The sequence below is a fragment of the Ursus arctos genome, unplaced genomic scaffold (assembly GCF_023065955.2).
Source record: "Ursus arctos isolate Adak ecotype North America unplaced genomic scaffold, UrsArc2.0 scaffold_24, whole genome shotgun sequence".
NCBI lineage: Eukaryota > Metazoa > Chordata > Mammalia > Carnivora > Ursidae > Ursus > Ursus arctos.
The window spans coordinates 33150895-33175154 of record NW_026622919.1 but is presented as its reverse complement, the minus strand read 5'-3'; the positions used below and the strand labels follow the sequence as shown (position 1 = coordinate 33175154).

General features: G+C 34.2%; 1 protein-coding gene across 1 annotated transcript in view; it reads right to left on the bottom strand.

Moving 5' to 3' along the window:
• BRIP1 (BRCA1 interacting helicase 1) overlaps positions 1-24260 on the bottom strand; it is a 175648-nt gene that overhangs the window by 16180 nt on the left and 135208 nt on the right. The window contains exon 17 of the mRNA XM_057318005.1: positions 9588-9700. Within this exon, the coding sequence (XP_057173988.1) occupies positions 9588-9700 (113 nt within the window). The remainder of the gene's footprint in view (positions 1-9587; positions 9701-24260) is intronic.

Sequence of the window (24260 nt, the reverse complement as noted above, 5' to 3'; positions counted from 1 at the left end):
GCTATGTTCATTATTCTTCATTCTTTTCCTTTCTATATCTCAGAGTGGATAATTTCATTTGACTTACCTTTAAGTGAACGGATTCTTCTTCCTGCTTAAAACTGCTGTTGAGTTAACTCTAATGAATTTTTCATTTCAGTTACTGAAATTTTCAAATCTGGAATTTTCATTAAGTTCTTTTAAAAAAATCTATCTTGGGGCGCCTGGGTGGCGCAGTCGTTAAGCGTCTGCCTTCGGCTCAGGGCGTGATCCCGGCGTTCTGGGATCGAGCCCCACATCAGGCTCCTTTGCTGAGAGCCTGCTTCTTCCTCTCCCACTCCCCCTGCTTGTGTTCCCTCTCTCGCTGGCTGTCTCTGTCAAATAAATAAATAAAATCTTTAAAAAAAATCTATCTTATTATTGATTCTATCTTCTTTTTAAAAACTCTATTTGGTGAGACATCATTTTCATAGTTTCCTATAGCTCTTTAGACATTATTTCCTTAGTTTTCTGGCTTATTTAAAATAAGTTTATATACTAACTACAATGTCTGGACTACCTTAGGGACACTTTCTATTGATTGCTTTTCCCATGTGTATGGGACATCCATTTTTCTTTCTTTGCAGATGTCATAATTTTTGTTGAAAAAAGTGCATTTTAAATAATACAATGTGGCAACTGTAGCATTCAGATTCTTCCCTCTGCTCAAGGATTTTTGTTGTTGCTGTTGTGACTTTCTAAAAATAATTCTTACGCTGTTTAGTTAGCTTATTATTTGGCCCAAATTCAGTCATCATCTCAGGATGCTGTGAAATTAAACAACTAATTGCCTGGGTGAGCTCCTAGTCAGGTCATATAAAGATAGCCTTGTGAATGGGGTCTTCTAGGAAATTACCAGACAGGTTCCATAATGATAATTCTCAAGGAATAAGTTCCAGCCCTCCCAGTGGCTGGCAGATTGCTGGCTTTCACCATGATTTAAAACTACTGTGAACTTGAAGAGAGGGAATGGGAATTGGGCAAGTGAAAATCCCACAACATTCACTGTTCTTAAGGAGATTCAGCCATTTTCATGAATAAATGTTTCCTGGAATGTTGTAAACTGGTGAATTTACAGTTTTGAAAAAGTTGATTCTAATTATTTAGCCTGTTTTCTCATTCCTTTGTTAGAGAATTTTGAGGTCTTTACTCTGAAAATTTTTGCACATCTCACCCAATTTGCTAATATTTTGTTAAGAATATTTTCACCTATTGTTTTGACAGATATTGGTCTGTAGTTTTCTTTCTTGTTTTTATATTGTCTTCACTTAGTTTTGGTAGGATAGTGCTGGCCTCATAAAATGAATTGGGAAAGGCTTTATCATCTATTTTTAAAAAGATTTTATTTATTTATTTGAGAGAGAGAGAGAGAGTGAGGGAGAGAGAGAATGGGGGGGGGCAGAGGAAGAGGGAGAAACAGACTCCCCACTTAGCAGGGAGCCCAATGCAGGGCTTGATTACAGGACCCTGAGATCATGACCGGAGCCAAAGGCAGAGGCTTAACCAACTGAGCCACCCAGGTGCTCCATAGATCTATTTTCTAGTAGAGATCAAAGGGAATTGGTGCTATTCTTTAAATGTTTGGTAATATTTATCAGTGAACCCATCTATATGATTTTTTTCAAACTAAAATTAAGTTTCTTTACTAGACAGAGGATTGACTATTCAGGTTATCTTTTTCATCTTCAGTGAGTTTGGTACTTTGTGGGTTTGAGGGAATTGGTCTATTTCATCTAAGTTGCTGAATGTATGCATATAGTATAGTTTTTTCCATATTATCTTTTTAACATCTGCAGAGTGTATAGTAATATGACTTCTTTTATTCCAGAGATTGGTAATTTGGGGCTTTCCTTTTTTTCTTTGTCAGTTACCTAGAGATTTATCAATTCCATTTACCTTTTTAAAATCAATTTTTTAGGGGCACCTGGATGTTGCAGTGAGTTGAGCATCTAGACTCTTGGTTTCGGCTCAGGTCATGATCTCAGGAAAGTGAGATCAAGCCCTGTGTTGGGCTCCACACTCAGCTGGGAGTCTGCTTGAAAGTCTCTCTTCCTCTGCCCCTCCCACTTGTGCTCACTCTCTCTCTCAAATAAATAAATCTTCTAAAAAAATAAAATCAACTTTCTTTTTTAAGATTTTATTTATTTACTTGACAGAGAGAGAGACAGCCAGTGAGAGAGGGAACACAAGCAGGGGGAGTGGGAGAGGAAGAAGCAGGCTTCCAGCGGAGCATGGAGCCCGATGCGGGGCTCAATCCCAGGGACCTGGGATCACGCCCTGAGCTGAAGGAAGACGCTCAACAACTGAGCCACCCAGGCGCCCCCAACCTTTTAATTCTTAGTTGCACTGATTTCCTTTGTTTTCAAATTCATTTATTTATACTCTTATCTTTATTATTTTCTTTTTTTGTTTGCTTTGTATTTATTTTGCTTTTCTTCTCCTAGCTTAAAGTAGAAGCTTATTGATTTGAGACCTTTCTTGTTTTTGAAAATAAGCATTTAATGATAGAAATTTCCCACTGAGTGCTGCTATAGATGCAGCCTACATATTTAGATATATTTTCATTTTTGATTTGCTCAAAATATTTTCTAATTTTCCAAGACTTTCTGCTTTACCTATGAATTATATAGAAGTATGGTTTTCTAAAAAAAGATTTATTTATTAATTTTAGAGGGTGAGGGCATAGGGAGACGGAGAATGAGTCTTAAGCAGACTCTGCACTAAGTGTGGAGTCTGACATAGGGCTCGATCCCATGACCCTGAGATTATAACCTGAGCCAAAACCAAGAGTTGGATGCCCAACTGACTGTGTCACCCAGGTGCCACTAGAAGTAGGTTTTTAGTATGATTTCACTCATATGTGGAATTTAAGAAAATGGATGAACATACAGGAGGGGAAAAAAGAGAGAGGAAGAAACAAATCATGAGAAACTCTTAACTATAGAGAACAAATGGGGGGGCTGATGGAGGGAGGAGGATGGGGGATGGGATAGATGGATGATGGATATTAAGAAAGGCACTTGTTATGATGAGCACTTGGTGTTATGTGTAAATGATGAACCTCTGAGCTCTACTCCTGAAGCCAATATTGAACTGTATGTCAACAAATTATAATTCAAATTAAAAATTAAAAAATTTTAAAAATTTAAATTACTAGACATTTACTGTAAAAAAATACATGTTTTTAATTTCCAAGTATTTGGGCATTTTTTTTCTGTCAAGTGTTACTGATTTCTAATATAATTCTTTAATTACATTTTAGTCAGAGAACACACTAGGATTCCAATTCTTTTAAAAAATGTAAAGTTCATCATCCAGGATATGGTCTATATTGATAAATGTTCCTTGTGCACTTGGAAAAAATGTTTACTCTAACATTGTTGCATGGAGTGCTCTATAATGTCAATTCAATCCAGCTGGTTAATAACATTGTTCAAGTCTTCTGTATCTTTATTGGTTTTCTAACTATTCCTTCTATCTATTAATGAGAGAGGAAATGAAATCTTCAACTACACTTGCGGATTTATCTATTTCTCTATTCGGATTTGTTATTGCATCATATATTCTGTAGCTCTGTTTTTAGGTGCATACACATTAAGGATTATTGTATCTTATTGGTAAATTGACCCTTTCATCATTTTATAATTTTCATTTTTAATACTCCACTAATACTCTTTGCTCTGAACTCTACTGTGTCTGATATTAATATAGCTACTCCAGAAAGTTCAACTGTACTTTGAATTCTAGTCTTCTTCCCAAATCTGCCTGCCACTATTTACTTTTCACAGTACTCAAATAGGTGTTCCATGCAGTCTGTCTAGGTTTTTAAGACAGTATGTAGTATGCTTACTCCATCTTATCTAGAGTTGAAACCTTCTATTTTTTAAAAGTTAATTTTAACTTTGTAAATTTTAATTTTTAATTAAATACACAAGCATAGTTTAAAATTCAAATAATAGTACAGTAGTTATAATTAAAAAAAACCCAGAATTCTCTTTTACCTATGTACACCCTATTTCCAATTCCCAATCCTCAGAAACAATTCCCTTAAATACATTGTAGTCCCACTCATTTACCTCCATGTTTTTAAATAACTTTTAGAACTACTACTTCTTGATCTTTAACCTTTACACATTATGTATTGATTCTTCCTATAGAAGATGTTTATTCTCTTACATCACTCATACTTCATCACCTCTTCATTTTCCTAATGGTCATACCACAATTCTCGTGTAATCAATATTCAGTAGATTACCATTTACAGGTGTTACATTGTACACTATGATTACATTTTCTTTCTTGTACAAGACTTTTTGGTTTGCCCTAGAGCTAATAACTGTCTCTCTCCTTTTTTGCTTTTCCATGTATTCTATCATTAATTCCCAAACTTTACCATAGCTGTAAAAATTCTCAGTATGTTCAAAATCCATCTTCAGAAACCAACTATGGGACTGCAACAACTTCAGAAACTAGATGGGACTGCTGCACAGCTGTCATCCCAGAGCTTCCCTTCCTAATTTGAGAATTCTCTTTTCCTCTATTCTGGGTTGGAACTCCAGGTTCCTGCAACCTTGATATTTCTCTGTCTGAATTTTCTCTTATTTGAGGAAGCATTTCTTCCAGTAGCATCCTAAGAAAGTGTGCATTTGAAGCCAATGTTTTAGGTCTTTTTTTTTTTTTTTTAAGATTTATTTATTTATTTGTCAGAAATAGAGAGGAAGGGAGAGAGAGAGAGAGAGAGAGAGCAAGAACAGGGGGAGTGGCCGGCAAAGGGAGAAGCAGGCTCCTCGCTGAGCAAGGAGCCTGATGTGGAACTTGACTCCAGAACCCTGGGATCACGACCTGAGCCAAAGGCAGATGCTTAACTGACTGAGCCACCCAGGTGTCCCTAATGTTTTAGGTTCTTTGCATATTGAAGGTTTTATTCTATCTTATAGCTTATTGATGGTTTGAGTTGTATAGAACTTAAATTGCAAGTCAAAATTTCCCTCAAAAATTTGAAGATAATTTAAAACTGTCATCTAGCTTCTAATGTTGCTTTTTAAGGAGTCTCAATTGTGATTTCATGTCTTTTGTATGAGACCTGTTTTCCTTCTCTCTGGAACATTCTAGGACTTTTTGTTTATCTCAGGTACTTTGAAACTGCACAGTGAGGTGCTTTGTAGCCTTTCTCCCTTTACTGGTGCTTGGGTGGGCACCCTTAATCAGGAAATTATGCTCTTCAATTCTGAGCATTTTTCTTGAATTATTTCTTGGATAGGTTTAAGTTCTTCCATATTTTCTTTCTTCTATATTTCTTCTATATTTTCTCTGGTTTCTTCCTATAGATCTCCTTTTTATCAGAAGTTGCCTCTTGCATACTGATCTTTAAATTTTCTCTCTTTGTTGCTTTGACCTTGGAAATTTCAATTTTATCTTCTGAGCCCAATTCTGCATTTAAAATTTGCTATCATGTTAATGCTTGGAAAATTTTCTTAAAATAAATCTGTTCTTATTTCATGGAGGAAATATCTTACCCTCTATGGATAAGGGATTGGCTAACTAAGTCCACACAGGAAATCTGGACCATATCTTGTTTTTGTATAGCCCACAAGGCAGGAATGGTATTCACATGTTTAAGAGGGTCAAAGAAAAATTAAAGAAGAATATGGGTGCAGATTGTACATGGCCCAAAAAACCTAAAGTATGTATTGTCCACTGCTTTACAGAAAAAATTTGAGCAACCTCTGTTCTTTTACACAGACACCTGACCAAAAGAACAGTCAACCTCTGTTCTATTGCACTGTTTCTCTTTTCTACAAGTTCTTCCACCCTGTTGTTGGTGGTGGTGATATAGTTTTGCTATTGTTTTGGTTTGTATTTTTCATGTTATGGACTTTTTGTGATTATCTGGTGATCAAGCTTTGCACTTATGTAACAGTAAAGTATTAAAACTTTGATCAGTAGCTCTGCCTACTTGGGTGTGGCTTATATACTGGGAAGCTTTGCCAGAGTGAGGTACTTTGGTAGGAACAGGACCACTTTGCTACTATCTGTAGGTCTTTATTCATGAGGTAATTAGTATCCCTAGATATGACTACTGTACTTTCCTGCCTTGGAGATATAAGATTGATTTTAAGCCTATTCAAAGCTGAGAAGAAAAGGGGATAGAGTTCTCATATTCCATAAACAGATTTTCTTAACCCCCATCTTTAATACATCATTAGCTATACCTGCAGCTGAAGAATATATAAATTCTCTAATACAATCTTTTCAGAGAGTAAGTTTGAGTGGGCGATGGGACTGTCTATTTACAGTAACTTGCAATCAATTCTTTTGTGATTAATCCTACTTTAAATGATACTTTAGAGTGTCCCCACGTCCTAAGCTTTTCCATGCCTGAATCCGAAGAATCTTGTTGGCTTTCACGACAGCTTTTTTTTTGCTTGCTAAGTCACTCAATCATTCATCTGTTCTCCAGTGTTCAAAATTTGCTGACATCTCATCTGTTAGTGCCCCCTCCTCCATTCTTTTTAACTTTGTAATTTTGGCATTTTTATCATTTTTATTCCTTTAGTTTTGTGGACTTTTGAGAGGGGTGAAGATTAATATAAATGTTTGATTTTTCCAGAGATTTAAAACAATCTAAATTTTATATGACATTTTTTTGATATTGTTTTAAAGTAACTCCTAGGTTCTGAGGCATCAGACCACAAAATTAGGCAGGATAGGAAGATGGATATTGCCAATATTATAGACCAGTGTTGAAAATTAATGGAAAGTCAGGATGCCACTATTTTTTATTCCATTTTGGTTTACTTTAAAGTGTTCTATGGTAGAAGGGCATTTAAGTTACTAAAACAGTTCAGAGAAAAGAATTTCACCTTTTCTTTTTTCCATTGTTTTCATTCTGCCTTGTTCAAATGAATTATGCCCACTTGAGAAAAGATTATACTTTCAGTAAAGGAGACCCGTTAGGAAACTCATAGTGCAGTTGTAACCTGGTCACAAAACCATCTGGTACATTCCCGAAGGCTGTTATTACATTTCATGGACTTATATTACTTCAAATACTCTAACAGTCCCATGTGGGCATAAAAAAAAAGATTTTTTTTTAAACTCAATTTGTTTCTGCTTACTTTAGACCTTCTAGACTTATCCCTTATAAGAAGACTGCCTGATTGTAAGTACATTTTATGTCAATCGATATACATTATGAGTTTTATCAAGTGATGTAAAACATTCACTTAATTTTTAAATGAGTATTTCTTTGTAATGAAAAGTTGCTACTTGTTGATACGGTTTCCCTGAAAAATCAATACAATGACAGTTGGGCTATCAATTTTTAAATTAATAATAATAAAATATAAAAACTTCAGTACTGTATATCAATGTTACAAACAAATGTTTTTTTAATGAAATTCTAGAAAAGTATGATTTGAAGCTTAGATGCTCTCTGGCCAACATGGTATAGTGGGGAAAGCACCAAACCCACTATTTTTCACAAATTCAACAAGTATTTATTGAGCATCCATGACCCAAGCTGAGGCATAGTTGGTTGCTGAGAATGTAAAATATATGTTTAGGGAAGGAGACAGATAATATACAGATTATTACAATACAATGAGATATATGTGTAACAGAGATAATGTATAAACTACTATGGGTTTCCTAAGGAGTAAATAACTAGTTGGAAAAGTAAAAAGAAATCTTCATAAAAGACATGACCTTCAACTAGGTTTTGATTGGTAAACTTGCCAAATGAATGATCTGATAGCTTGTATGCCAAAGCAGAGAGTAGTGAAAGGATATGGTATGTTTAACAGTAAAATGTTTTATGTGTAACAGTGAGAGCTTTACAGGATAAATGTAGATTCTAAGGATGAAAAAGCAGGTCTTGAGGTTTTAAACGTAGGTGAGGCCAAGATATGAAGGCCCATTTAGTAGTTATGTGATGTTAGACAAGTAATTTCATCTCTTACAACCTGTTTAATATATGTAGAAAACGTTTATAAATGACAAAGTAGGATATAAATATATTTTTGCTTCAAATGATTTCTTAAAATTCAATGCATTGCCTATATTAAAAGGAAAAAAAATAATAACTGAGGTAAGAATATTTACTGTCCTGAAATGAAGTATAGTGACTAAAAGTCAAGAATTTTAAACAATATTCAGGCTCACCGAGGAACTATTTGCTGAATATTAAAACACAAATACAAAAACACAAAACAGGTCATCAACAGGGAGACACCAAGTAAGCAGATGAAATGCTTCAAGAACAATTTATAATGCAACTTGATGCCAAGTACCAATGCAATTTCTAGGCAGAGAAGGGCAGCAGGTTAACCATATCAGTAGATTAACCATAGAACCGAATCATTTAATTTGAAAGGAAACACCTGCAGAATATCATTTTTAAATGATGGGAAGGGAGTGGGTGATGTGTTCTGGGACTTAAATCCAGCTGTTGTAGTCTTATGTCATTAGCTATCTGTAAATCTGAACTCAAGTGCAATCTAATATGCTTATGTGTAAACAGGTTAATGTGAGTGAATAAGACACTTGAGAAAAACTTAAATTCTGGATTTGGTTAGGTCAGATTACAGTTAGGTGAAGGTCTTTTGGCTGAACAGAAAATATGTCAAATGGTCATGTTTCCATGATTTTATTATTAACCTGTGTTCTTTTATTTTGATTAGATGACTGCCTTACAGCCTCACAGGAAATAATTATTACATGGTTTTTAACTAATTACAATTTCATGAATAGAGAATATAAAATATAAGATTATTAAAAGTCTAAGGATTAAAGTGTTTATAAATTAAATGCTATGTTCTACAACAGGAAAATTATGTTATACAATGGTGATTTAATAACAAGTTCCACAAAGCACAAATCTTAATGGACCAGAATCCTTATGAAAAGAAGTATAATTAAATGTTATTGTTAGTTGGCATTACTTCTTTAGTACCACAAGCTTTTTAAAAATTTTTTTAATTTTATTTTTTAAAAGATGTACTTATTTGAGAGAGAGAGAGCATGCATGTGCGCAGGGGGAGGGACAAGGGTGAGGGAGAATCTCAAACTGACTCCTGGCTGAGCACAGAGCCTGAAGTGGAGCTTGATCCCACAACTGAGATCATGACCTGAGCTGAAACCAAGAGTCAGATGTTCAACCAACTGAGCCACCCAGGTGTCCCCAAAAGCATGGTTTCTTTTAACTCCTCTTGAATGGTTTGCTTAATACCCATAAAATCATCATCTATGTTCTGATGTTCACAAGATAAAACTTTTACCGTTTGGTGGTGAACTTCTATAAACATTTACTGAGTACCTCTTCTGTGTGACATTCATTGTTCGATCAATCATAAATCTTCTTTAAACTTTACCAAATTTTGAGGTTTTAGGGTTTCATTTATTCCACTGATTCTTTTCAGCTTTCACTGTGACATCATTAAAAATATATCAGTTCCTAAGGTTCTAATAAAAGAAAAAGCTATCAAATTTATCCTAAATAGCAGGGCTATCTTTTCTATAGCCCTGGCCATGGATAATATTACAGCAACATTATATTAAATTTCACTTACCTACCTAGGGCCTGGTTTAAGGCCCTATATGCTTGAATTTCATACCACTGACGACCAGGTAAAAGACCTCTCAATTTTGAGTGCTGATCATTGTATTGCCGCTTTAGTTCAACCTAATAATTTAAAAAATATTAAAAATAAATTAAGGCTCATTTAAAAAATCATATTAACTTCTAATATTCTGAACATCATTTTATTAAGGTAAAGAGAGTTTGTTTTCAGTATATCAGTACTAAATTTTCTTCAGTTTCTTTACAACATGTCTATTCAAGGATGCCTGGGTGGCTCATTTGGTTAAGCATCTGCCTTCAGCTCAGGTCATGATCCCAGGGTCCTGGGATCAAGTCCCACATCGGGCTACCTGCTCAGTGGGGAGCCTGCTTCTGCCTCTTCCACCACTCCCCCTATTGTGCTCTCCTTCTCTAACAAATAAAATCTTTAAAAAATAAATTAAAATTAAAAAAAAGTCTGTTGATCTTTACTTTCCCTGAATTCCTCCATGCAACTAATTAATCAGCTGTTTGATTAAATCAAACATTTTATTGAGAAATAATTTACATAGAATAAAATTCACAAATTTTCAATGTATACATACATAAACCTTGACAAATTTATTGTCAGGTAACCACCACTATAACTATAATACAGAATATTTTCAGCACTCCCTAAATTCCTTTTTAGTCTCTCTTTTTCACTGCTGACTTTGTCAACCAATGATCTGCTTTCTGTTTTGCCTTTTCTAGAATTCCTTGTAAATGTTATTATACTGTATGTAATTGTTTGTCTTTTTCATTAAGCATAATGATTTTGGAATTCATTCATGTTGAAACATACATCAGAGGTCCATTTTTTAATATTTATTCAGACTGATAATCTCTGCTTTTTAATTGGGATGCTTAGACCATTCACATTTAATGTAAGTATTATTATGATTTGGGTTTAAATCTACAGCAGCTGAATACACATTCTTCTCAAGTGCACATGAAATATTCTCCAGGATAGAGTATATGTTGGCCACAAAACATGTCTTAAGAAATTTAGGAAGACTGAAATCATATAATGTATCTTTCCCAACAACAGTGATATGAAATTAGAAATCAATAACATGAGGAAAACTGGAATATTCACAAATATGTGGAAATAAATAACACCCAACTGAACAATCAATGGATCAAAGAAGAAAACAGAAGAGAACTCAAAAAGTATCTTGATATAAATGAAAATGGAAACACAACAAATCAAAAATATCAGATGCAGCAAAAGCAGTTGTAAGAGAAAAGTTTATAGTGCTAAACATCTACAGTAAGAAAAAAAAAAAAGATCAATTATATACCAAAAGATTAGATAACCTAGGAGAAATGGATAAATTCCTACAAATATACAACATACCAAGATTAAATCATGAAGAGATAAAAAATCTGAACAGATCTGTAACAAGAAAAATGAAGCAGTAAGAAAAAATCTCTAAACAAAAACAATCCCAGGGCCAGATGTCTTCATTGATGAATTCTATTGAGCATTTAAGGTAGAATGAACAATGTTCCTTCTCAAATGCTTCCAAAATATTGAAGAGAAGGGAAAACTTCCAAAATCATTTTAAGAGGCCAGCACTACTCACATACCAAAGCCAGATAAGGACGCTATAAGAAGAGACAATTACAGGCCTATCACCCTATATGATAAACACTGCTGCAAAAATCCTCAACAAAATATCAGCAAACTAAATTCAACAGCACATTAAAAGAAAGAGACACATGATCAAGTGGGATTTATCCCTGGAATGCAAGGCTCGTTTAACTATACACAAATCAACAAATGTGATACACCACATTAACAGAAGGGAGAAACCATATAATCGTCTCAATAGAAGCAGAAAAAGCATCTGAGAAAATTAAACATCCATGATTAAATATAAAAGGAATCAAATATAAAAGGAATGTATCTCAACATAATAAAGGTCACATATAACAAGCCCACAGCTAATATACTCAAGTGGTGAAGAGTTGACAACCTTTCTTCTAGGATCAGGAACAAGAGAAAGGTGCCCACTCTAACCACTTCTATTCAACAAAATACTGAAAGTCTTAGCCAGAACAATTAGGCAAGAAATAAAAGGCATCCAAACCAGAAAGGAAGAAGTAAAACTATGTTTGCATACGACATGATCTTTTGTGTAGAAAATCCTATAGACTCTACCAAAAAACTGTCAGCACTAATAAACAAATTTAGTAAAATTGGAGGATACAAAACCAACATACAAAACTCAGTTGTATTTCCATACACTAACAACAAACTATCCAAAAAAAGAAATTAGGAAAACAGTCCCATTTACAATAGCATCAAAAATAATAAAATACTTCGGGATAAATTAAGCCAAGGACATGAAAGATCTTTACACTGAAAACTATAAGACACTCATGAAAGAAACTGAAGAAACACAAATAAATGGAAAGATCCTGTGCTTATGTTTTGGAATTAGCATTGTTAAGATGTCCTTACTACCTAAAATGATCTACAGATTCAATGCAATCCCCATCAAAATCCAAAAGGCATTTTTTACAGAACTAGATGAATGATAACTGGCTGGTAACCCACGTAAAAAGATGTTTAACTTTACTAGTAAATGAAGAAATGCAAATTTAATAATCCCATTGCTTTTATCTGCAGAATACTGACAAATATTTACCAAAAGCGTTTACATTTTCGAACAAGTACAAATAGAATAATATGTATAAGGATATTCACTGCATCTCTGCATTGAAGACAAATAACAACCTAAATGTCTATCAAGTGGATTAATTAAATGTTATATTACATTTATTCTGAGATAAATATTGGATTATTAAAAGAAATATTTATACATTTTGACATGGAAATTTAACCAAAATATATTTTATAAATAAAAATCAAGTAAAACACACATACACACAGAACCAGGTATCAAGTTTTTTAAAAGGACCACAATTTAGAGCAATGCCAATTCTAAACCAACTCCTAAAAAGACTTAAACCAAAACTCTGACAAGAACCACAGGAAGACAGAGTTAAAGATTATATACTTCGAGCTTTTCCCATATCTCCCCTAAAAAACTGTCAAATCACGCTCATACAAGTTCAAGATGATCAGCTAACTGAACTACTTACAAAAAAACAAAAATCAGTATTTTTCAGAGAATAATGGAGTCCAGAATCTCTATAATGTACCATCTACAATGTCTAGTTTACAATAAAAATTACTAAAAAGTGTGATCCATAACCAAAGGAAAAAAAAAAAAAAAGACTGTCAATAGAAACCAATCTAGCAAGGGCCCAGCTGTTGGAATTAGCAAAGACTTTATTGTAGTTGTTACAGATACATTTAAATAACTTAGAAACAGTTTAACAAATGAACTTTAGGGAAACTCAGTAGGGAGGCAGAAACTATAAAAAAGATCCAAATGGAAATTCTACACCTGAAAAATACAGTAACTGAAATAAAAATCCATTGGATGGGTTTAACAGCATTTTGGAGAAGACAGAACTGGTAAGTCTTAAGACAGATCCACAGAAGCAATGAAAAACATCAACTAGAGCAAAATAACTTCATGCACAACAAAAACATACGTGTGAAAGAATTAAAGCATATGAAAGCACTCAGTGATCATCTAAACAAACTTAAAATTCAGAGCTAAAACAGTACTAATGCATTTGAGACAATATTTAGTGCCTCAAAGGCTCCATTATTATAGGATATCAAGAATCTTTTACTTTCCGAGTGACTGAATCCACATTCATTTTTCTATCTAGGTACTAACACACAGTACTAACACAGAAACTATGTTAAACTTCTTCTTTGTGGAAAAGAAGTCACAATAAATTCTGCTGTCTAGTCAACTGAACTTGATAGTGTAATTATATTACTTTTCAAAGAGACTCAGAATTAATTACAGGACATAAAACTACATTCCTATTAAAAGCAGTGTCACACCAAAGCACACCACATACCCAGCCTTCATCTGGTCTCCATAAAAATTGTTAAAATCACATCATTCTGAGAGTAGACTACTTTTATACAAGGTCAGAGTGTATGGTATACACAATTCAGACTGACCTATTTAAATATATAAGATAATGAGCTTTTTCCTATAAAAGCTCTCCTCTAAAAATATTCAAGTTCTGAGTATAAGGAAATTATGCATCATGATTTTATATTTTTACGCACTAATTGAATGAACAGAGTTGGGTTTTTTGTTTTGTTTTGTTTTTTGAGAGAGAGAGAGAGAGAAAGAAAGAGGTGGGGGATGGACAAAGGGAAAGGGAGAGAGAGAGTCTTAAGCAGGTTCTGCACTGGGCATGGAAATCAAGAGTTGGACACACAACTGAGCCACCCAGGCACCCCCAAAGGGATTATGTTTTAGGTAGTTCTCAAGAATGCTATAGAGTCAATTATGTCTCAATAAAGCTAAAAAAAAAAAAAAACCTAAATAAAAAAGAATGCTATAGCAACATCAAAAACAGAACACTTAAATAAGAAAAACTGATATAATGGGAGGAAGCAATCTTTGGTAGCCTAAAGAAACACTGAATTTAGACTAATATTTACAGTTTCGCTTAGTACAAAGCATCTATGATAGGCAGTAGAAATACAGAGATGAGTTAGGGGCGCCAGGGTGGCTCAGTCAGTTAAGTCTGACTCTTGATTTTGGCTCAGGTCATGATCTCAGGGTAGTGAGACTGAAGCTCATGTTGGGCTCCACATTCAGTGGGGAGTCTGCTTGAGATTCTCTCTCTCCCTTTCCCTCTGCCCCTCCCCCTGCTCGTGCTTGCATGCTCTCTCTCTCAAATAAAAAAAATAAATCTTAAAAAGATGAGTTAAAAATATGTTCTGCCTAGCAAGAGCTTATAATGAACAGAAAAGAATATGAGTACAAATGGCCATCAAGTAAATTTAAGTTTTAAAGTATTCACTTTGATTACAGTATATAGAAGTAAAAAGAATTGAGAAATGAAGACATGATATGAATTTGGTGCAAAAGTAATGAGGGCCTTACGTGGAAAGGCAAAGGGAATGGAAAAGAGGTCCAGGTTTGTAACACATTGTGGAGCGACAGAACTTTAGCGACAAAGTAGATGTAGGGCTTACTAAAGAGAGAAAAGTCAAAAATGACTCCACGAAGTTTCCAGCCAACAGAGAGAAACAATCTAGTAACCCACAGAGAGAAGACAAGAAAAGAAGTATGTTTAAGGAAGAAGATAAACTTGGCTTATTAATTCATGATAATTTCTGGGGCACCTTGGCTGGCTTGGTTGGTAGAGCATCTGACTCTTGATCTGGCGGTCATGAGTGAAAACTCTAGAGTCACAACAGTACATAGCTCCTATGAGTGATTTTAGGTAAGTCAATTCTGTTGTGGCTTACTTTTCCTAATTAGAAATGGAATGATTAAGAAAATCTAATTAAAATAAAATTTAAAATGGTTCTCAAATACAACAACAATTTAATCATCTATAACAATCTGCTAATATTGGAAGCTCACAGAAACTGACTACGATACCTAGAAACTAGTTATCTAATGTGAAAGAGTAGGAATTGCTCTTTTCACTTAGTCAACTTTTAAAGATCTCCTATGTACTATTCCTGGGCAAGTATGTAGTATATTTTTTGTAGTATATGCCTAATCAAAGATATAAAGAGTTAACTTTCTTGGAAAAATTCTGGACTTTCAAGATAAATTAACAAATTAGTTTTAAGAAGTTTTAAAACTACTCAAGAGAAAACAAAGTCTCTTCAATACAGTCTATAATACTATGAACCTTTTTAAACAAAAGGACGGGTGTTAGATGAAAAATCAGAAGGGTACACTCCTGACAAGAAGCTTTCAAATTGGTAGGAAATAAATTGTATTTTATATCCCCTCAAAATAATCTGTCAAATACCTGTATTAACTTTATAACTAGAATACAAAGGAAATAAACTTTCCTTTAAGTGTTATAGGCTATGTTTTAAAAATATATATAATAACTAATATGGCATCATAGGAAATATTAGATAATAGCATGTAAAAATTTCTAATAATTCAGAGATAGAGTACATTATAATATGTAGACATTAAGAGAATATGCTTTAAAAATGCTATCCAACTGGGAAAAAATATACATTTCTTACCTATCTCTCAAAATGTAACTAAGTAGTTTTTCTACATCCTATATTCTATATTCTCCAACCCCCACCAAATCGTAGCATTTATCCTTTGTGAGACATAATAGCTTAAGGGTTTTCAAATTTTCCTACACCCTTTCCAGACAAATACTTTATAATGATCACTCTGCCTATGGTAACAGTTGTTCTAGGATGTATTAGTTATAAGTGAAATAGAGATATGTAGCAACTATTAGATTAAATAAACAAAATTATCTCTCTTGATCTTTTAGTTTTCACTAAAATGAACTAATTTTTATGTATGACAACATGAATTCAATTTCTTATACATTTTCAAATACTTTTTACAATGCAAATGGCCTTTAAAATAGAGCCAGTATTTTACCTAGGAAAATTATTTTAGATGAAAAGAAAAAAACAAAAAACTTTGAAAGTAAACACATATGCCAGTTAACATTAAAATATTTTTATTATATAAAGAAACAAACTTCAAAAAATTAATAAAAAGTAAAAATTGTCTTGGGGGAACACATTCAATTAGGGAAAGCAAAACTAAGGGTTTAAAAAGAGTAGGAAGCTAGAATACCTCATTTTAATGACATCAGAATCTATTTCATCGTGCACTTAGGGATTATCAGGCACGAAAATCAATGCCCAATTTAAAATGACATAAAGCATATGTGAAAAAGCCAGTTTCTCCTGCCAGCAAATAGCCTAAATGTTAAGTAAACCAAAGGCTGGAAGGGATTAGTTGAAATGTCAAAAGACAACCTTTTACTTTTACCTGCTCATCCTTATAAACACATTCTCATCCCTCAGGCATGCTTTCCAAACAAATAGTTTCAATGTGCAGCAGCAAAAGGCCCAAGGCAAGTTCTGCCATCTTGTAACTGTCAAAGAGATTAGTCTTTGATCTATTTGGGAGGTCATGTCCACATTCACATTAGCAAACAGTCTAACAACATTATACCTGTTGACCAATCCTTCTTTAATGCCTAATGAGACAGACATTTTATATTATGGAAGTTAACTGTGAATGTTTTTTCTGAGTTTTGACAGAAAGTAAACACCATAAACTAAGCTCAAGTGTGGTTTGGAAAAATGATCTTGTAGACCAGTTAACATTACTTTTCAAATACATTTTACAAGGCTCTCCCAAAATAGAAAGCTATATTTAATTGTATATTCTAGAAGGAGTTCAAACCACTTGGTCCCCACCCCCAATAAATTAGTGTATGTGTAATTTTGGAGGGATATGTGAGCAGCACAGAGAAATCAAACTATTTTATCAAAGGTTGCAAACTGGGCCCACAACAAGGGCCCAAAGTTGTGTTTTATGTAGCTCCCTCATTGTAGCTTAAAATAATTTGAGCAATTTGCCAACCCTCAACTAGTCGACTCATTTAAATAATCTGTATAACTCTTTTAGTGGCATAAGTTTGTAACCCATTGGTTGAGATGCTACATTGATTCACAAAACATTTTTTTCCATGAGTTCAAGTTCACACAAAATGAAAAAACACTCAATACAGTAGTTTCTAGACAACTAAAAATATCTCTGCATCAAAAGCTAACCTGACATAAACAGAGATGAGATCCTGAATACCAAAGACAGATAAATCAAGACTGAAGTGGTACTTACAGAATTATGGAAAAATACCCTATGGCTTTCAAACAGAAGTTATACGGTTTTGGATTCTGATTTTACTATTACATTATAACGTACTTGAGATCAAACAGTAAGTTCCTTAAGTCCTTCAATGACTCAGTTTTACTGGAGATAGTACAGGTAGTAAAACTACTGATGGGTGCAGTATATATTAAAATAACCAAGAGGATTAGGATTATACTGTATATGTCAATAAGAAATTTAAGTCACAATTTTGAACATTAGATTATTTTTTTCAACTTAGACCCAACAGTGTTGGCCGTAAGTAGCTCTGTACAAGAATAGCTTTTTATAAGTAGCTTCTGAAGAAATAAGTGGTGTGATAAATATGAGCTGGAACTATAAATGCATCTCCTCACTTTACTGCCTCATATGAAAGAGGGGAATTTATCCCAAATCATATAAATATGCATTATGATTTTAGTAATAAATGCCTTTCTAAAAGCGATCAATACAGGCAGAATATAATTTTCCCCTCATATGTAAGCTTTACATCAGAAGTTCAAGCCTCGAAATAAGACTTAGAACATATAATCGGCTAAACTTATTAATTAAAAATATTTTAAAACTTTGCTTCAGAAAAATAAGCACATTTGTCTAGCAAACACTCAAGAAGAATAGTTTTATCTTTCGCCAAGGTACAGGACCTAAATCATAAACATTTAGAGCAAGCCAAATCTGGAAGACAGAGACTGTGCATTAGAGACATTTACTGCTCTATATCATCACAGTATAAACACTTTTATCAGCGTATCACAATATAAATTCCAATGGCTAAAATTCTAAACTCAGCATAAGATCTTGTATGTAAAATAATTTAGCCAGATAAAAGGAATATAGCTGGTTTTATTTCATCTGGCATATTTTCAAGATTTCTAAACACAGAGTTAACCAAATATAGTATATATATTTTCTTAAATGGGAAAAAATGGGTTTCTGCCAAGACTGAAGAAGCCAGGCTCCCTTTTAGAGTTTATAATAACAAAACAAAACAAAACACATAACACACACACACACACACACACACACACACACACACACACACGCATTAGAGATGGTTTTCAATTGTTACTTACTTTTCTTGTTACATTAGGAACTGACCACAATAATCTACCAAGAAATAAGAATCAAGACATAGTAACAGACATAGTAACAGTAACATAATTAATCTCACATATGCTTTAAGGCTGCTTTGGGTAACATACTTTCCACAAAGAAAATCTGTATTAACTCTGTTATAAATTGTCATTGCTAAAAAAAAAAAAAGTAAAAAAAATTGCCCAGAAATTTCAAATGTAAGAAAAAAAAATACACTTTCCTTAAACGACACATCTCTTATTCTTGATATATTCAACATATTTTACCTTAATTGGTTATAATAATTCAGCTACTATCCAGAATAGTTTATTGGTAACTCAGTAACATTTAAATAATCCTAGGGGTGCCTGGGTGACTCAGTCGATTAAGTGTCTGCCTTCGGCTCAGGTCATGATCCCAGGATCCTGGGCTGGAGCCCCATGTTGGCTCCTTGCTCAGCAGGGGGTCTGCTTCTCCCTCTGCCCCCCCCCCCCCCCGAGTACACACACTCTCTCTCTTAAATAAATAAAATCTTAAAAAAATAATCCTAGGGGCGCCTGGGTGGCTCAGTCATTAGGCGTCTGCCTTCAGCTCAGGGCATGATCCCAGGGTTCTGGGATCGAGCCCTGCATTGGGCTCCCTGCTCCACTGGGAGCCTTCTTCTTCCTCTCCCACTCCCCCTGCTTGTGTTCCCTCTCTCCCTGGCTGTCTCTCTCTCTGTCAAATAAATAAATAAATAAAATCTTAAAAAAAAAAATCCTAAATAAATGCTTTAGGTAATAATGCAAAAACATTCTGTCGTCAGTATGGAGCATTAGGTCTTTGGAATTTTTTAAGAAAATAATTTGTCAAGATAAGAAAATGAGACCAGAAAAAAAGCAGAAATTAATATTTTTCTATTAAAAGAAAAAAAAGACAATTAATATTTTAAGACATGTAAGATACCTTAAATTGAATATGCTTACTCTATAAAGGGCAAAGTTAAACATTTTTTTAAAAGAATAATAAGCTTTGTGGCAATTTAGTTAGGCTAGCCATAATAAAATATTGTCTAGGTAAACCTGAAAATGCTTAAATTATCATCTGCAGAAAATGTTATATATATATATGCTATAGTATGTTTTGAGGGAAGGAGGTAAAATTACACAGCCTGGATCCAAGGCTTTGACACTAACTAGTTGTGTGACCTTGGGCAACTCACCAGTACTCCCTCCATTTAGTTTCCTTTCTCAGTTTTCTCCTTTGTAAGTGGAAGAAAATAATTCCTGCCAACCTTACCTCACAGAGTTGGTTGAAGAAATAAATGACAATTAGCACAAAACAGTAAAGCATCATATATTGGAGGTAAGTGGGCTGGAGTCATTACTTATTCCATATTTCTTTTTTTTTTTTTTAAAGATTTTATTTATTTATTTGACAGAGAGAGAGACACCAGCAAGAGAGGGAACACAGGCAGGGGGAGTGGGAGAGGAAGAATACTGTTGCACGTATATGAAAACCACAAGATTGACAGAGACAATGTGGGCCATCTAGCCAATGTAGACCATCTCTTGACACTGTTCACCTTAAATCAGGGTTTTAGCAGCTGGATCAACTCCCTAAGAAGGTGCTTAACTGATTCTACTCAATATACTGGCACATTGTTTTAGGTAACATAAAGTAAGTTTCTTCAGTTTGTGAAGTGGCTACTTTTTCATCAAATATCAATGAAAATATACATTGGCAGGACAAAGAGAACAGTATTCAGTTTTGAAACATAATTTTTGATAAATAATTTCTGCAATTGATTTTAAATTTTCTGACAAATTAGCACTTTTTAATACCCTTCATAATATTTTTTATCACTATGCAACCTATTAGAGCTGTATTTGAACTATATAAAATATGTTATTGGTGTAATCTGTGGAATGAGTGCATGACTGGCCCTTTATTAGTCTAAATATTATCTCATTTGCATATCTTATGATCTAGAGCTTCCCTTGTTAGAGTCACACATGAGAGCCGAATAACTATGAATAAACACTTCTAGCAATAACAGTCAACAAAATGAAATATTATCATACATACAAAAGCAATGTGGGGCTATAAATGGAACCTCAGGCTCTTAAAGAAATGAGCTAATAACAAGAGACCTTTTTTAAGGGGAATGAGTAGTGCTGCATTCAGCAAATGACAGAGACCTGTACCTACTCCTATGTAACTCCGGAAGAAAGCAAGATCTCTCATGCAAGAGGCTTGTGGATGTTAGAAAATGCAACACTGAGCACTTTGGCCCTGGGGTGGGGGTGGGAGTGTTGCATAAAGTTTGGTGACAACGGCAGGCATAGAAAGTAGAAGGTAATCACAGTAGCAGGAGGCTCAGACTCAAATTTCACATGATTAAACACTGTGACATTTAAAAACAAACATGGTCAAGAGAAAGTGTGCACGTAACAAAAAGATTACATAAGTACTGAAAAATACTGAAATATACTTAAAACCTTAAAACTGTATATTACCTCCACAGCCCAACAAATGAATTCTGATACTTTCTCCATCTAGATTTTTATTATGCCCAAATTTATCTTTCAAACATTAAGTATATGCTTGATTTAAAAAAAATTATTACTTTCTATCTTTACAATATTATTGTTAGGAATATTTGATTTAGAGCTTCTCGAATGTGAATGTGTGAGTGTGGGAATAAGGCATACGGGATCATAGCATTTTAAAATCTCATACTTTATCTTAGAAAGTAATGAAGACTTCTAGTTTCAGAAAGGAAAAAAGAAAGACATTTCCTCTTTCCTTGCCTCTCAAAAACTGCCCCAAACTTAAAAGACAAATAAGAAAAACACAGTCTTCATCTCCAATTAAACTAAGAGACATCTGCAACCTCAAAACCCAATACATGAATGTGAAAAGCAGATGGACAAATGGTACATGAGTAAATAGAGAGGTGAAAGTTCAAACCAAAGTACCCAAAGAGCTGCTGATAGGAAATAAGCCAGTTAGGCCAGCAGGAGTCCAAAAAAGCTCAGGAAATGAATGTATAGGTAAACTGCTGAAGGATGTGTACTATGAAGATGAAACAGTAAACAAGAAACAGGAGGAAGATTTGAGACCCAGGAAACCTGGGATCCAACAAAGAAGACAGGGAACTCAAAGTCCTAGGATGACAGCAAAGGGAAATCTCAGGATTTGGGCAGTTAAGTGGGCTAAAGAACAACTTGGTCCTGATTGAAGTACAAGATCAGGAGGCTCAAGAAGTGATCTCTTCAGGGGTAAAAAAAGGACTGACCTATTATCTAGGTGGTGTGATAGGATAATTGTATTGAGAGGTCCTGTACAGATTCATTGAAGGGTGACAGAAGATTAATTTAAAGATCTTTTAAAAAGGAGGGGCCCCTGGGGGGCTCAGTCAGTTAAGCAACTGCCTTCGGCTCAGGTTGTGGTTCCGGGGTCCTGGAATAGAGCCCCACATAGGGCTCCCAGCTCAGCAGGGAGTCTGCTTTTCTCTCTCCTTCTGCCCCTCCCCCTCCTTATGCACGCTCTCTCTCTCTCTATAAATAAATAAAAGCTTTAAAAAAAAAAAAGATCTTTTAAAAAGGAGAAAAGGGTCTGCCCATTATTAATGGGAAGATAAAAAGTTCAAGAAAGGAAGGAAATCATTTGACCACAGTGACCAATATTTGATAGTCATGATTTGAATATGATTTTTTAAGATTTTATTTATGTATTTGCGAGTAAGAGAGACAGAGATAGCAACAGAGAGCACAAGCTGGGAGGAGAGTTCTGAGAAGCAGGCTCCCCACTGAGCAGGGGAACTCAATCCCAGGACTCTGGGATCATGACCTGAGCCAAAGGCAAGCACTTAATTGACTGAGCCACCCAGGCACCCCGATCATGATTTGAATATTGATTATGGATTTAATTTTTTAAATGTGATATAACTACATTAGGAGGAAAAAGAAGGGAACGGTATAGTAAGCTAAAATCTTTATCTCATATAGGAAGTAAACAGGTTTAAAATTGTAAAGATAAATATGGCAGTAAGTACCAGATAAAATAGCTAAGAAAAGTGAAAGTCACAGTCTCTCAGAAGCAGGGCCTGGGAGGGGGGCAGAATCGAAGAAACTGTTAATATAAGAAACTATGTACTGTATTTTGTATAAATTAGGCCTTAAGAAAAGCTTTATTGGACTTTTTTCAAATTGATAAAAAAATAACTAAAAAAGAAATGCAGATTGTTCCTTTTAATTCATGACATACACTTACTTATATGTCTTACTATATAAAGCAGTGATGTTCAACTGAGATTGATTTTGCCTACCAAAAGATTTTGGCAACATTTGGAGACATTTCTGGTTGTCACAACTGGTGGGGAGAGAAGGGTTTGCTACTGGCATCTATTAAGTAAAGGCCAGAGATGTTCCCAAACATCCTACAATTCATAGGACATTGCTCACAACAAAGAGTTAAACTGCCCAAAATGTCATTAGGGCCAAGCGTGAGAAAACCTGCTTTAACAAATTTTAATCAACAAATCTGGTAGTTTTGATGCAATAGGAAAATACACTATGAGACGTTGTATAGCTTATTATATTCCCTGGCACATTATTTTGTTCCACTGTTAGAAAAAAAAGACTGAACTTATTTCCAAATTATCAAATCTTTAGTCTCGGTGAAAAATAGGAAAGATTGATGTGTAAACACACTAAATAAATAGTGCTGTCCACTACAGTTTATGTTATCTGAGACCGTAAGGCTTTATAGTTGGAGAAAATATCAAGTAACATACTCATCTGAGGCCCACCTACATATCTGTACCCTGTAGGCTTTAAGGGGATTTGACTAAGTAAATATAAATAGGCTAAAATTCACTATAAAAAAATTCTACTCTAACATAAAGTTATTTTCAGAGAAGTTAAAAATCAATTCCACTACTTCCCTTGAGGTAGTGTTGCTGATTATGCTCTGGGCCAACAGAAGTAATCTGTCAATCAACCTCATGAGTCCCCAGGGTGATAATTTCACTTTTAAAGCCTTGAAACTACTATGAGAACAAAAGTAAAATACAAAGGTCAACAAAGTTCTTGTTCTTGCCAAAAGCAAGATGAACACAAGAAAATAATTAAAAAATTTTTCATAAACCAAAAGTTTTTGTTTTATTAAATATCCAAAGGTTTAGTTTATAGCCATATCCAGGCATGGTTTTTTTTCCTAGGAAAGAGAATGACATGATTACTGAGAGAAAAAGAAGGAAAAGGGCTAATGAAACTGCTTAAAATTTCATGATTTTAAATGCTTCCTCCTCGGATCCCAAAATATTCCGTTAAGAAATATGGGAATTTTTTTAAATTTAGAAATTAAAAATACCTCAACCATTTATTTTTGTGTTTTTATGCTTGTTTCTCAGAGGATGGGAAGAAGGGTTTGGTTATCTCAGTTTTCACTGTCCAAGGCAAATTACAAATTGTCAACCTAGACGGCATAATTAGATTTAAACTAGATTTTAATTTTGTTATTTCAAGATATACTTACAACCTACTTTAATAATACTTTTGGCCAAACTATCTTTAGGAAAAAAAAAACTGGAAAAAAATAGTGTGCTGAGGAGGAAAAAAATGTTTAAGTAACTGAGGATAAACTCATTCTAGACTTTCAGAGGTGACATGGTTTTTCTTCCATATCTGTGCATTGGCCTAAGTGTTTCCAAAAATTCCGACAGCAAGTTGCTGGACTCCTAAATGTTGGGAGTTTAGTATTACAGCCCTTTAAGTTTATATACACAGCCGTTTCCCCTGGGT